Source organism: Anolis carolinensis, chromosome 5 (assembly GCF_035594765.1).
Source record: "Anolis carolinensis isolate JA03-04 chromosome 5, rAnoCar3.1.pri, whole genome shotgun sequence".
NCBI classification, from domain to species: Eukaryota; Metazoa; Chordata; class Lepidosauria; order Squamata; family Dactyloidae; genus Anolis; species Anolis carolinensis.
In genome coordinates, this window is record NC_085845.1 from 85,673,529 (window position 1) to 85,688,037 (window position 14,509).

General features: G+C 37.8%; 2 protein-coding genes across 4 annotated transcripts in view; one reads left to right on the forward strand and one right to left on the reverse strand.

The window, feature by feature from the left end:
* The window catches only part of fbxl13 (F-box and leucine rich repeat protein 13), a 61,330-nt gene extending 53,578 nt beyond the window's left edge, over positions 1–7,752 (forward strand). For all 3 annotated transcript variants that reach the window (XM_062983538.1, XM_062983537.1, XM_062983539.1), the window contains 3 exons: positions 801–935; positions 3,236–3,399; positions 6,199–7,752. In XM_062983538.1, the coding sequence (XP_062839608.1) occupies positions 801–935; positions 3,236–3,399; positions 6,199–6,550 (651 nt within the window). In that variant the 3' untranslated portion in view covers positions 6,551–7,752. The remainder of the gene's footprint in view (positions 1–800; positions 936–3,235; positions 3,400–6,198) is intronic.
* A 2,163-nt stretch (positions 7,753–9,915) lies between these two features.
* fam185a (family with sequence similarity 185 member A) overlaps positions 9,916–14,509 on the reverse strand; it is a 55,747-nt gene continuing 51,153 nt past the window's right edge. The window contains exon 8 of the mRNA XM_062983545.1: positions 9,916–10,460. Within this exon, the coding sequence (XP_062839615.1) occupies positions 10,342–10,460 (119 nt within the window). The 3' untranslated portion in view covers positions 9,916–10,341. The remainder of the gene's footprint in view (positions 10,461–14,509) is intronic.

Consider the following 14,509-nt stretch of genomic DNA (forward strand, 5'->3'; position numbering starts at 1 on the left):
TTGAAAGCCAAAAACATCTGGGGACCCCAGGTTGAGAACCACTGACATACAGTCTAGAGCAGTGGTTCTCAACCTGGGGTCCCCAGATGTTTTTGGCCTTCAACTCCCAAAAATCCTAACAGCTGGTAAACTGGCTGGGTTTTCTGGGAGTTGTAATCCAAAAACAAATGGGGACCCCAGGTTCAGAACCACTGGTCTAGAGACTGTCAGCTGAAACTAAACTTTAGTGTGGTGATGGAGGTAGCATCTTCCCAACTACTATTGAGAGCAGCAAGGCAGTTTAAAGGGTTTTCAGAACAGTGTGTGTGTGTCAAACTATGTGTCAAGCTATGGAAGCACTTTGCTTGTGGCAGATATGTATCTCTGTCTAATGTTCAAGGCTGGCCCTAATCTGTAACTCCTGGAATCCATTGCTACCTTAATGTAGCACTTGTGTGCAAATTGTACAAAGCAACAGATGCCTAATGTGAGATATTTTATTTCTGGTTGTAACTTTAAAAAATGATCTGTAAATATGTCTTAAGAGGAAATTGATTTTTCTGGGAATACTATTAGAAGATATAGAATTGAGTGTGCAGAATTGATAGAGCAAGTTTATTATTTAGGATGGTAGCCATTAACTAGAAATTTAATTCATAATAATTTTGCCTTTTGAATAAAAGAGAAAATAGATTCTATATCTTCATTGATTGGAGAGGATTAGCAGTTGTTTCAGTGTTAATACATTGTAGAACAATAAGTTGAAACCCACTGGATAAGTAATTAAAATGTATTTTGGATCTTTGTAACCTGTGTTCCAGAGATTCTGTGTTGATGTGAAAAGACTGGACTACATAGACTTTTCTTTCTGCCATCAGCTGTCAAATCATGCGTTAAAAAATTTAACGTTCAATTGCCGTAAGATTACAACTCTTAGTATGGCTGGTTGTACCAAGGTATGTATGAAAGAAGCCAGACAAAATAGTGTTAGAATGTGGAATGTGGAAGATTCCCTAATGGTCATTGTTAGTGTTTTTTTTTTAATGCTAACACATTGGAGGTGGGGCAGTGCTTACCAATGTATCATTGAATGAATCTTTCCAGGATTCTATCCAACCTGTTCATCTGAAGTATTCTAATTTGATTTATATAAATTTAAATTAAAACAGGGATTTGAAAAATGACTTCCAAATAGACTAACTAGGGACCAAACTACAGGTGATCCCAACAAATTTTGTGTCTAGGTCAGATCTGAATCTGGATCCTTGTTTTTGGGATAGAAGTTTTAATCAACCTTTCCTCCTGGTTGTGATCAATCCCGCTTTGACTGCAATTTATATTTTAAACTAAACGTTTGCAGCTCACAACAAGCATAAAACATGTAGGTTCTTCTTAGGGCCCTTCTACACTGCCATATAAAATCCAGATTATCTGATAAGAACTGGATTATATGGCAGTGTATACTCTGATAATCCAGTTCAAAGCAGATAATGTTGATTATCTATTTGAAATACTGGATTATATGGCAGTGTAGAAGGGGCCTTAGAGGAACATTTTTACTTCAGTAGAATTAATGCATTATTGGCAAGAAGATACCTGACCTAGTATTTCCATATAAAAATATCAATAGTAAATAATTAAAAGGGAGGTAGAGTCATATAGTAACATTACTAAAAAAAATTCCATACCAATAAAACATTTAAACCAACAGACTATATTCGTATAATCCGGATTATCAAAGCAGATAATCTACATTCTTTGCTTTGAACTGGATTATATGAGTTCACACTGCCATATAATCCAGTTTAAATCAGATAATATGGATTTTATATGGCAGATTAGAAGGGGCCTACCATTCCCAATTCTGTCACCTTAAACATCCCAGTCAATCTTTTACTACACCCAATTGTCTTATGACTCTTGATTTTCAATATTTACCAAAGCTGATGCAGATTTATTAGATACGAGACTAAATCGAATTACCACTTTTGATTATCTGTATTTTCAGAAATAGAAGTCTGTTTACATGTCCAGCCTGAATAGTAACATGTTACAAATGAAACAGATTTCAACTGGATAAGGATGGTTCGAAATAATCTTTAAAAGTACAGTAGAGTCTCACTTATCCAACACTTGCTTATCCAACATTCTGGATTATCCAACACATTTTTGGAGTCAATGTTTTCAATATATCATGATATTTTGGTGCTAAATTCATAAATACAGTAATTACTACATAGCATTCCTGTGTATAGAACTACTTTTTCTGCCAAATTTGTTGTCTAACATGATGTTTTGGTGCTTCATTTGTAAAATCATAACCTAATTTGATGTTTAATAGGCTTTTCCTTATTATCCAACATATTCACTTATCCAACATTCTGCCGGCCCGTTTATGTTGGATAAGTGAGACTCTACTGTAATATGAAAAGTTGGGAATGGCAACATTTGGGGAAAAAATGGGCCATGTTTCTGCAGTCAAAATATTCCTGGAAAATTCAAAGCTCTGCAATTGATTGGGAGAAAGCAGATGTGCACATTATATACAGGATCTGTATAACCTGTCTTATCATAATCATAAAGAGCAAGAGTATGTAGGATGAAATGCTGGGAGGAAAGTTATGGATCTTCTGCATTCCCAAAGCTTTGCCGGTTCCTGACAGCCAGAGTTGTAATTGTATGTGTGGGTGGATGGATGGTGGTGGTTTGATTTCTCCATAGATTTTTTCATGTGATTGAATGCACAATAGGGAATACCACCTCCAGGCTGGCATAGCTGTAGGGCTTCTCAATGGATGAAAGAGTTTTTCATTCAACAGATTCAGAGTTAGCCCCTTCTTACTTGAAATGTTCCATTTGAGGCCCTAATACTAGTGCTAGATTAATGCCCACCAGTTTCCAGAGGGATAACTGAAACTTCCAGGACATATGTCCTGCAGAAAAACTGCTCTACACCAGTGGAGGATGTCACTGCATCCAAAGCCTTCTTGAATAACACTCTTAGAGGGCTAGAAGCTTCTTCTCCTTTGTTCCTTAAAAACAGAAAACACATATGGCACAGCATGTGCTTTAATTACATATTACTGAAGTCCTTACACCGTATAAAGCATTTGTTTTTGAAGGCGATATTAGTTACACAGTTTTCATGTTCAAATTATTTAAATACTTTACAAACTGATTAAAAATTCCCTTCTTTTAGTAGTCTCAAACACTCTCTTCATTTTTCAGTGATTTATTTCTTTCACTTGATTTACAGATAAGTGATGTAGGTATTCAATTTGTGGCTGCGGGCTGCACTTTTCTTCACTACCTGGATATCTCGGGCTGTCCAAACATCACTGATAAAGCAATCAAATTTCTGTGGAAAGGTTGTCCGCAACTCCGAATTCTTAAGATGCTGTACTGCAAAGGCATTACCAGGTAAGCTCAGTTTCTAGACCAGGCATGGGCAAACTTCAGCCCTTTGGGGGTTTTGGACTTCAACTCCCAGAAATCCCAGCCATCTTACCAGCTGTTAGGGATTGTGATTGTTTTATCGGGCAAGGCCCCATGTAAGCCGCCCCGAGTCCCTTTGGGGAGATGGGGTGGAGTATAAAAATAAAATTATTATTATTATTATTGTTGTCGTTGTTGTTGTTGTTGTTGTGGGAGTTAAAGTACAAAGGGATGAAGTTTGCCCATGGCTGTTCTAAAGCATCTAATGTGTCAGGGATCAGCATCATGTTTTGCCCACAATGCCCTGCCTCATGCACGGAGGAGGAGTTGTTTAAAGCTACGGACAATGCGATTGCTGTTGCCCGCTTTTGGTCCAAAACTATTTAGCTGTTTGTGATTCCTTTATTTTATCACTTTTAAACTTATTTATTATGTAATGCTTTTGACACGAAATAAATAAGTAAATCATGTTTTTGACCACTGCCTGCAACAGTTTCTTTCTTTCCTGGAAAGAAAGCTGACGACTTGTGGACCAAAAGTAGTCCGCAGACCATAATTTTGCAAAGACAGTATAGATAGGCTTTTCCATCGCTTATTGTTCCCAACGATAACCTGTAATAGAAACAGAAAATAGGAGAAACAAAGTTCTGCTTTGGAATGGAAAGAAATGGAGGCAAGTATTTTATGGACTAAAACATTATGTGCCTTCAAGTGTCCTGTTGACTTACATCAACCCCATTAATTTCAAAAGAACAACAAATAATATAAAGCTCATCTTGTTCTTTGTGCATCACATATACTGTATATAGTCTCTATCTGCACATAGCTCTGTTCAGAAACAAGCTGGCACTCCGAAACCTGCCCCTACATCAGTGGTTCTCAACCTGTGGGTCCCCAGATGTTTTGGCCTTCAACTCCCAGAAATCCTAACAGCTGATAAATTGGGAGTTGTAGGCCAAAACACCTGGGGACCCACAGTTGAGAACCCCTGCCCTTCATGAACTACATATGTTCAAAAGGCCATAGTTCTCAGTCTTCATGCAGCACAAGCAGTGCTATGATCACTAGCCATCTCCTCATCCTTTCTGTTGGATTGTAATTCTGTTACTAACTCTAGCTGCTTTTCTGTTCACAAGTAACATAAGCAAGTTTAAATGATTCCATAGAGAGCAAAGACTATGCTACATACACCAGGCACTTTCTTCACATCTCATCTTCTGTGTAGACAATGTAATGAAGTGGCTTGCACACAGGAATAACAATGCTTCTGAGATTTTTTTCTTGATCTATGATTACACTATGCAGCACAATTTTTGTTCCAGTTGCAAGTATTATTTCCTAATTGGTTTATTAAACTACAAAAATATTGTTTTTGTGGGACCTCCTGCAGCACATTTTGCTCTAGTTTTTCAATAAATATATCATAGACTCTCAACCAATTCAACATAGTTTGTGACAACCACAAAAACAAAATTTCTTTAGTATAACAACCACACAATTAAATAGGAAACAACACTTTCAAACTAGGAACAGAAAAGTTTTCAAATTTTGTTACATAGTGTTATTAACAGGTCCAGGAGTGTACCTCTAAATCTGTGCAAGCTGTATAACCCTCTAAATTTTAACATTAACTTCAGTGCTACTCCTTTCAAGACTTTTGGCACATCTAGCTTCCTTTCTTTAAAACTATTCTTCTGTAGCTACCATATTACAATTCACCGAGCACTTTGCTTTGGGTCAGCCTACTCTGCTTACCTGTTAACTGTTGTTCTCCAGTTAGTCAGCTGAGCATACACAACATCTCCTCCTTCTGCTTACAATCACTGCAGTGCTTTGAATAATTTATACAAAAGTAGATAATCACTGTGACAATGATCCAGGAAACCCAACTGGCATCAAGCATGGCCCCATATGTCTAACCAGACAAATGACCAGCTTATTTGACAAAAATAGAGATATATTAAATCAAGAACATCTAAATATTGAAGCGGCTCAATTGCGATGCCCCCTTCAATACCTGCCATGAAAATGTATGAGGATTGTGTCAGCATGCAGTTGTTATTAGGGTGCAAGTGCAGAAGAGGTTTAACTTTCTTCTCTTCTTGCCGAAGTCACAATAATAATAAAACCCCCAAAGGGCAGCTTGTATGTCAAAGAAAATACCCCTTGGGCACTAATGAGGCTTCCCTTTAGGAAGACCATTTCAGGGTGCATCTATTCCACACTATAGAATCAGTACAGTTTGACACAAGCTGCCTTGTCTCAATGCTGTGGAATCAGAAGAGATGTAGTTTGGTGAAGTACTACCACTCTTTGACAGAGTGTGAAATACCTTGTCAAACTACAACTCCCAGGATTCCATAGGATTGAGTTGTGGCAGTTAAAATGGGGGTCGAATTGCATTAATTTTACAGTGTAGATGTACTCTTAGTCTTCATGGCAGGGCGGAGTACATCTCCCCTACATCCATCCTCTTATTATTCTGGGGTTCTTGGGATTTCTCAGCATTATTTTTATATAAAAATACACATTTTAATTGCATACACACATTAAACCCCATGTCTTGTCCTTGCAGTTACTCCTTATAAGATATCCACGGTGATTAGTTAAGATACGTGTGACTATTCCATTATATAGTGGTATATAGTAAGCAAAGAGCTGAGATAGGTGACAAATTGCAGATTTCAAACCTTACAATGTATTTGATATCTTGCTTATTCTTTGCACAAGCTGTGTCTTTCACATTGTTGAATTATGTATCAATATCATGCATGTTTATTTCAGACAAGCAGTTCTAAAATTATCCACAAAACTGCAAAAATATGAATACAATGATGATGACCCGCCACTGTGGTTTAGTCATATCAATGCTGATTCATCCAGCTTCAAGAAACACAGGAAAGGTCGACGACAGAGTCCCTCATCGCCTGATCGCAGCATAACGTCACCTCCAGAGAAAAAGCTCTTGGAGAGTCCCAGGCCCTCTGCAGCAGAGTCTTCAGGAGAAAAAATCTCAGAGGCCTCCAAACACTCCATCCCAAAACTTCATGTAAAAAGCAGTTCTGAACCCATTCCAATCCCCACAATAGAGATTTCAGGGGAAGATGAGAAACCAAGCAATGTGTATACAAATTAAAAAGCAAATGATTATAATATTTTTTTAAAAAAACCCTCTTCTCTTATTAGAATAAATTTAGATGCCTTTAGAGCTGTATTAATTGGATAGCTTTTAGAAGTCTTCCTGGCAATATTATTAACATTTCCCCCCAAAATCAATATAGTATAAGTTATGCCATTCGTTTAGTTCTTCTTCAGCAAGTAATATTATTTAACAATTACATAGCAATATTTTATATGTATGCTAATTTGTTTCACTTATCTGTAACAGCAATATAAATATTTGTTAACATTTAAATGTTTGTATTTATTTATGGCATATATCTTACTTTGTATGTGCAGTAAAGCTCAATGCAACATACATGGAGTTTCCAATTGATGTCTTTATTATTATGAAACTATTAACACAATGGGTTGCTGTGAGTTTTCCGGGCCATGTTCCAGAAGCATTCTCTCCTGATGTTTCACCCACATCTGTGGCAGGCATCTTCAGAGGTTGTGAGGTCACAGTATTAACACAGTATTCAGCTTCTTAATATGGTGAGATTTTTTAGATGCCAGTACATTTGAAGCATTAAAAACACAATGTTTTTCTAGTATTTCAACTATTAAAACTAAAATGTGCCCAGGAGTGAGGAGAAAATGGCTCATAAATACTTTCTGGGTTTGAACAGAAATCCTATATTCTTAAGCAGATAGAAGAAAGAGGAAATGAATAACAGTTGAAAGATGTATCCCCTGAAATCTTTACGGGGTGAGAGGTACTATTGGCTTTATAGAGTATGAAAATGTTTTCTATGTGAATATTTTGGGTGCTGAGTGAAAATGTGAGTTACAGCACTGTGAGGTACAAAGGAAGTTCCCCATCCATAAACAGTGCCAATAAATACAGAATGTTCTCTGGATTGTGTGTCTTCACATTCAGATAGATGTTAATGTGCCAATCCCTTTTACTCTGCAAGCTATTTTCTGTTGTCTTTTTAATGGAAAGTTTATCAGGATAAGAATGCATTATTTATACTTATTTATTATGTTCATGTACTATTTTTCATATGTAAAGAAGCTCAGTACAACATATATAATGTTTCCAGGCAAGTTTTCTATTTGTTTAGCCCAGAGCCGCTGAGATATAGCCTGTTGCATTGTGCCTTTGTATTATGTATTGAAACTTGAGATTTTGGAGATTTTCTGCAGAAGATCAATAAGAAATTGATAAGTTATCTCCTTTTTTCAAATTTGTAATATTTAAAACTCTGTACAAAAAACAAAAACAAAAAACTGCATGATTAGAAGCACAAATATGTTACTTAGATATAGGCACTCCCATATAGATGCCAGTCAAATTTACCAGAAATTCAGCAGAAAAGAGAATGTTTAGAGCACACGCAACCAGGTGTCAAGAGAGTTTTCACATCCCTGAAAAAAGCATACACCTCAAAGGCCAGCATTCAGTATGGATAATGGCAAACAGTGCCATATATATATATCTTGTCAGAAAAAAACTCCCAGTTTGCAACAGAACTTATTGTGCAGTCAATTTTTATATAATGTAAGGTGAAAACTGGGGCTGTGGCAGCGCAGCGGGTTAAATTGCTAAGCTGCAGAACTTGCTGACCGGAAGGTTGGCGGTTCAGATCCGCGGGACAGGGTGAGATCCCGTTGTTAGCCCCAGCTTCTGCCAACCTAGCAGTTCGAAAACATGCAAATGTGAGTAGATCAATAGGTACCACTTTGGCGGGAAGGTAACGGCACTCCATACAGTCATGCCAGCCACATGACCTAGGAGGCAACTACGGACAATGCCGACTCTTCTGCTTAGAAATGGAGATGAGTGCCATCCCCCAGAGTCAGAATCGACTAGACTTAATGTCGAGGGGAAATCTTTACCTATTTAAAGGTGAAAACAGAGCACAAATGCATTTAGCCATTGGACCTTCTTTGTAATATTTTGTAAGCCATTCACAATGAAGGTAGCATTAAATCTTGCTATAAGCAATGCTTTATCGCCTAGATTTTAATGTTTGGGTGAGGAGAGAATCAATATTCTCGTTTCTGTCCATGGCTTAATTTTTGCGATTAAGGTGTGCTTTTTCTATCCTGGTTGTCTTTCAAGACTTGTTCTACGCAACATTGTAAGAATTCTTGCTGCCCCTCTGCAATTTGGAAAATAATTATATCATTTGCTAACTCATCCTATCCTCAAAAGAAATGAAAATAAACTACTACTGGTATTCAAAAATCTGCAATCACCAATCATTTGTGACAGTTGCCAACATTTATACTATCCTACCTAATGCAACTAGTTAAACTACACATTTACTTTGGATATATACAATTTGCCATGATTAAAAATGTAAGTAATACATTTGAAGTGACGAAAATTTTTGTTGGAGTTCAGTACAAAACCATTTTTTTAAGCCCTGGAAGACTTGGCACTGAAAGAAAGAGATGATGATATTGACTGGTGCTTTTAAGAGGTTTGTGGATATTGTATAAGTGAATGCTGGCTTGAAAGTAGGACTCCAAATTAGCATCTTTACATCTTAACCCATTTTTAGTAGTAGGTCGAGCTTTACTCAAAAAACCTGCTTTATTTCTAGATAAGAGGTCATAGAACCTCAGACCTCGAATGACAACTTTTCTCCTAGATCAAAATAGGAACTGATTCTAGTCATGCGGGTGCATGCATACACATATGCTTTTAATTTGGTTGTTTACTTACACTGTCTTAATATCAAAACGGTCTACAAAATGTACATTGATGTGGCGCACATTGTTTGTTCCTGCTCTCTGATGTGGTGTATTGTGCCATATATTCTATGGGTGAATTAATGTGCGGTGCAAGCCTGACTTTATTATTTGCATATTCATTCCAGAGCTATGATACTCTGCATCTTAAATAACAAGAAAATCAGATGAAAGTATAACTTTATACATTAGGAGAACAATTTTTTTCAAATGCTCCTTAAACACACTGCATGTAGACAGGTTAACGCATTTAGAAGAAAAGGTTTAGAAATTTTAGGCTTATCTGTTTCTATGGAAAAAAGAGACAGGATGTTAAAAGAGATTATTTTCTTCTTGAAAATGCTCAAAACATTTTCATTTCAAAATATCTGTACGGCTGTCTTCAGGAGTTACAACTTTAAAATCAACCTCAGGGATTTTAAAACGCATGTCTCCATTATGCTTGGCAACTGGACTTTATGTCTCCTGAAGTATCTGTTCTCTATATGCTTGGAATTCTTGTCATATAGTTTGAGAAAGACTAAATACAAACTGAATTCTTATTTCTTTTCCAATTAAAACATATCTTGAATATATAAAGAGAGAGTATGAGCGTTTGACACAAAACAAGTAAAGAAAATCTAAAAGGACAAAGGCTGGAATACATAAATGTATTTAGAATTTATTTTGTCAGTGCCTGAGGTAAAATGAATTGAAGGAAAAGCAGACTTTACATTTTAATTAAACACTTTCCAATTACTGCATTTGATCAAGAGTTATTTTGAATAATGTACACTGGCTAAAAAGTTGACAAATGGTTTATGGATTTTTTTTGTTTCAGTTTACAGATTTGTTAAATGTTTCACCATTTAGAATTATGATGAACAAAATTTGGGAATCATTGTTTTTCATGATTTCTGCACATGAAGTAGTTTGAAATCAAAAAGTCATCATAAGTAACATAGTATGAATTAGTGTATTTGTAAACAAACATTGGGTAAAAATCCACACATTCACTTCAAAGTGGTATCAACATAATTCGCCGACAGGATTTGTTGCTCCTTGATTCATGGAGGTGAGGCTCTATCGTACAGTTTTCAGCTTCACAGACTGGAACCAGGTCTGACTTTTGAGATTAACTGTGCCATTTTCTGTCTCAGCTTTAATATGTTTTCCTTTTTCATCCTTTTGATTCATATGGCCTGGAGAGGAAATAGCTGAATTCACATAGTGATATTGGACCTTTTCCCTACCTAGGTATTTTTTTACTTTCCCGGAATGGTTTGACAAAAAAGATTTTATTGGTAGATGTTAGTACATTTTGACTCATCTCAGTGAAGCACCAGCAGGAAATATTTGGAGGAACATAACATTGCTAAATCTTATGCATATGTTTAAACTGAACTGATATTGAGTGATTGTGGCAATGTAGACTTTAATACCAACCTTAAAGAGGGAGAAACATAGGTAGTTAAAACATTCAACCAGTAAACTAGCATTCCTAGTTTAGAATCTAAGTTATTTCCATTGTTAATAGTTAGCAGGGTACAATCAGCATTTTGAATTGTGCCTGGAAAGAAACAGATTGCCAGTGGCAACAAGGGAGTTGTGTTAACAGTAATCTAAATGAGATGTCTAAGCCATGTATCACCCTAACCAGGTCTGACATCTCAAGAAATGGGCACAGCTAATGCATAAGACATAATTGTCACAGCCGAGACCTGGCCTTCCAGGCTCAAAGTTGAGTTCAGGAGTGCATTCAATTGCAAAACTATGACCACAATCAATACTGGCTAAATCCCCATTCCCTGATAAGACTTTCAACTAACCAGGAGTGCCTCTTTCTTGTCTGAAATAGTTTAAACCTGCTTAGCCTCATGCAATCCATTTCTGCTGACAGGTACCAGTTTAGAACCAAGATAACTGCCTTGGGCTAGGATGGAGAGGAGTTGTACAGCTGAGTGTTAGGTGCAGAGTGATGAAGGTACAAGACCCCAAATTCACACAAACTCAGCAGTTTCATGTACATGTTAAAAAGTATGGGGGAAAAACAGAATCCTTGAGGGTTAACAGAGGTCAACAAACAATCACAACGCTGTTGTATGTCTTTCGGGCTGTGTGGCCATGTTACAGAAGTATTATCTCCTGATGTTTCGCCCACATCTATGGCAGGCAGCCTCAGAGGTTGTGAGGTATGGAGCTTCCATACCTCACAACCTCTGTGGATGCCTGCCATAGATGTGGGCGAAACGTCAGGAGAGAATACTTCTGTAACATGGCTACACAGCCCGAAAGACATACAACAACCCTGTGATCCCGGCCATGAAAGCCTTCGACAACACATAATCACAACGCTCTTTGATTTGCCCCTCCAGGGAGGAAAGGGGCCTCTGTAAAACAGTGCATCTAAGTCCCATCTCAGCCAGGCCACCTAGAAGGATACTATGGTTGATAGCATCAAAAACAGCTAAGAGTCCAGTAGAAACAATAGGGGCACACTCCTGCAGTCTAGTTCCAAAACTGTCTCTGATCCCTAGCCAGATCTGTATCTATCCTGAAATGTTAACTAGATTCATTTTCTAGATGGGTTTGGAGGAGCCATCTATGCACTCGCCGATTATTCCACTCATGTCAACTAACTTGGCAGACATCTCAAATTCTTTTCTGTTATAACGGTTAACTGCCTTCCCTTGCTTTACAGTTTTTATTTCCTACCTTGCCAGAGGGACTTGCATTCCCTTCGCTTTTACAAACTTATTAGAAATTTGGTCAAATAGCTGAGATAATGGAGGTAAATTCTAAAAGGAGGAAGGTAACTGGAGAGGAGTCAGGCAAAAGGAAAGCGGCATTTTTTCAGCAGAAAAAGAAAAAAAATGCATTAGAAATGGTGATAGATGCAAACTCACTGACTGCTGCCCAGCACATCGTGAGTCCAGATGTTAATAATATTAATCCCAGATGTTTGCTACCCATCACTACTCAGTGTGTCTCTGGTGATAAGGAGGAGTTGGCATTGAAGAGAGTATTATGTCTTACATCCAGTGAACGTAAGAGGGTGAACATTGTTGCAACCTATCCTCCACAGGGAAGAAAACAAAGAAATGAGAAGGCAAGACTAAATAGTTGGGCCAGAAGGGAGGGTGTAAAAAATGTTAGAAAATATAAAATGAACAGTGGAGTTTTTAAAAACTAGTTTCCATGTAAGGGAGTATAACCCAAGGTTTTGACATGGAGAAGTTTCTGGTTCTAGCTTCAGGCCACTTTGTTAGAAAAAGGGTTTCAAAGGATGGAGGCAGAACTAAGCTGGACAAGGAAAGAAACCTGACTGGTGATTCAAGTACTGCAGTTGACTGACAGCATTTTTTTTTCGTGTCAGGAGCAACCGGAGTTGCTTCTGGAGTGAGAGAATTGGCCGTCTGCAAGGACGTTGCCCAGGGGACGCCCGGATGTTTTGATGTTTTTACCATCCTTGTGGGAGGCTTCTCTCATGTCCCCGCATGGAGCTGGAGCTGATAGAGGGAGCTCATCCACACTCTCCCCAGGTGGGATTCGAACCTGGCAGCTTTCAGGTCAGCAACCCAACCTTCAAGTCACTTAGTCCACTACGCCATCTGGGGGCTCCGAGTGACAGCATGAAGAGGAATCACCAAAGGAGAGAGAATGTTTGGAAATGCAGCCGCTCCTTTTTGTTTAAAGTCATAGCTGGTAAGCATGCCACAATCAGTGCAGCTGACATTGCCAAGGCTATGCTTAAGTAATGCTGCAGTTTCAAAGCAACATAATCGACCAGCAATACAAGCAATAGGCTGCGTGTATGTCTATGATGTGTGTGAAGCAAAGCTGTGTGTGGCTGCAGTGTGTAGGCATGTTGCGCAGACATAACAAGAACTCCTTAAGTCTATGTGAAATAATAAATCATATAGTTTTAAACATATAAATGAAAAGATTTTCATGAGATATGTTGATATATACAACTGGGATATACAATTTCATTATCACAATATATGCATGTGTCCATATCTCTTGCAAGGGATTGGGTTGTTTGAACCTCTGGTTTGCTATTAAAACTGAATTACTGAATATGAAATGATGCATGTATAAAAATGTGTTACCAATGTGAAATAGTTGGAAAGCTCTAGCGTAGAGGGTCTAATTCTATTTGAGGCCAGACAATGCATTGCAGTTTGGTTCTGCTGAACAGACATCAAGAGAGACCTCAACAAACAATACATTAATGGACTGTTTGCACAACAAATAGAAAAGGCATAACATTTCGGCCATGAAAGCCTTCAACAACACATTAATGAATTATTATTCCGGCCATGAAAGCCTTCAACAACGCATTAATGAATTATTATTTATTGCTAACTAATTTACTAAATATGATTCAATCATCTAACTTATTTAATATGAATTTACTGGTCACTGATACACATATGAATTCACCTTCAGCCACTGCAGAAATACAACTGATACAACAAAATCATACAAGTAGGAAGTTCACCATGAGAAGGAATATAACAGAAAGGAAGCAATGTTGCCTGGAGAATATGTTAGTAACAGAGGAAAGAAATGTAGAAAGAAAACAAGGCACTTGACTGAGGGTATCACTAATGAGTCAGAGATGGAGGAATCAGTCACACGATATCAGTGATGGTGAGGAATCCTTGGATACCGATTTAGATTTAGAGGGTGTTACATAGAGACACTTTTCAATGGAAAATTTAGGAGTTTGATGACAAGGGCGATTCAAGCATTAGGTTTAGAATGGAGTCAGAGTGGGATGCAATTATATAAGGAAAATGGATGTACTGATCAATGAGGTGCATCAGGTCTAAAAAAAACCCCAATACCAAAATATATAGAAATTTCATTGCCTAACGTGATCATTGAGGTGTCAGATTGATAAATTATACTCAGATCTGTATTTATTAAGAAAGGCATCCTTAAAGTCCTATGGATGTCCCTATCACAGCACTTGTTTTTGAAGCAAGAGGACAACATGGTGTTGATGGAAGTGGCCAAGCACAGGGCTGAAGAGGCACTGGAGAAGGCCCGTGAGGCTCCAGCCTTCGTGATGATGGCTGCTTCAATGTTTGCCAGGGCAGCTGTGCTCTGGGATCAAGATATATTGGATTCTAGGAAAGCAGCCGGCATCATTTAAATATGGCTTCCCTTAGAGTCCCATTTCCCTTCTCAAATAACTGCCACTGCAGTTTAGAACACCCTTTATCTTCTCAGCAACCAAATA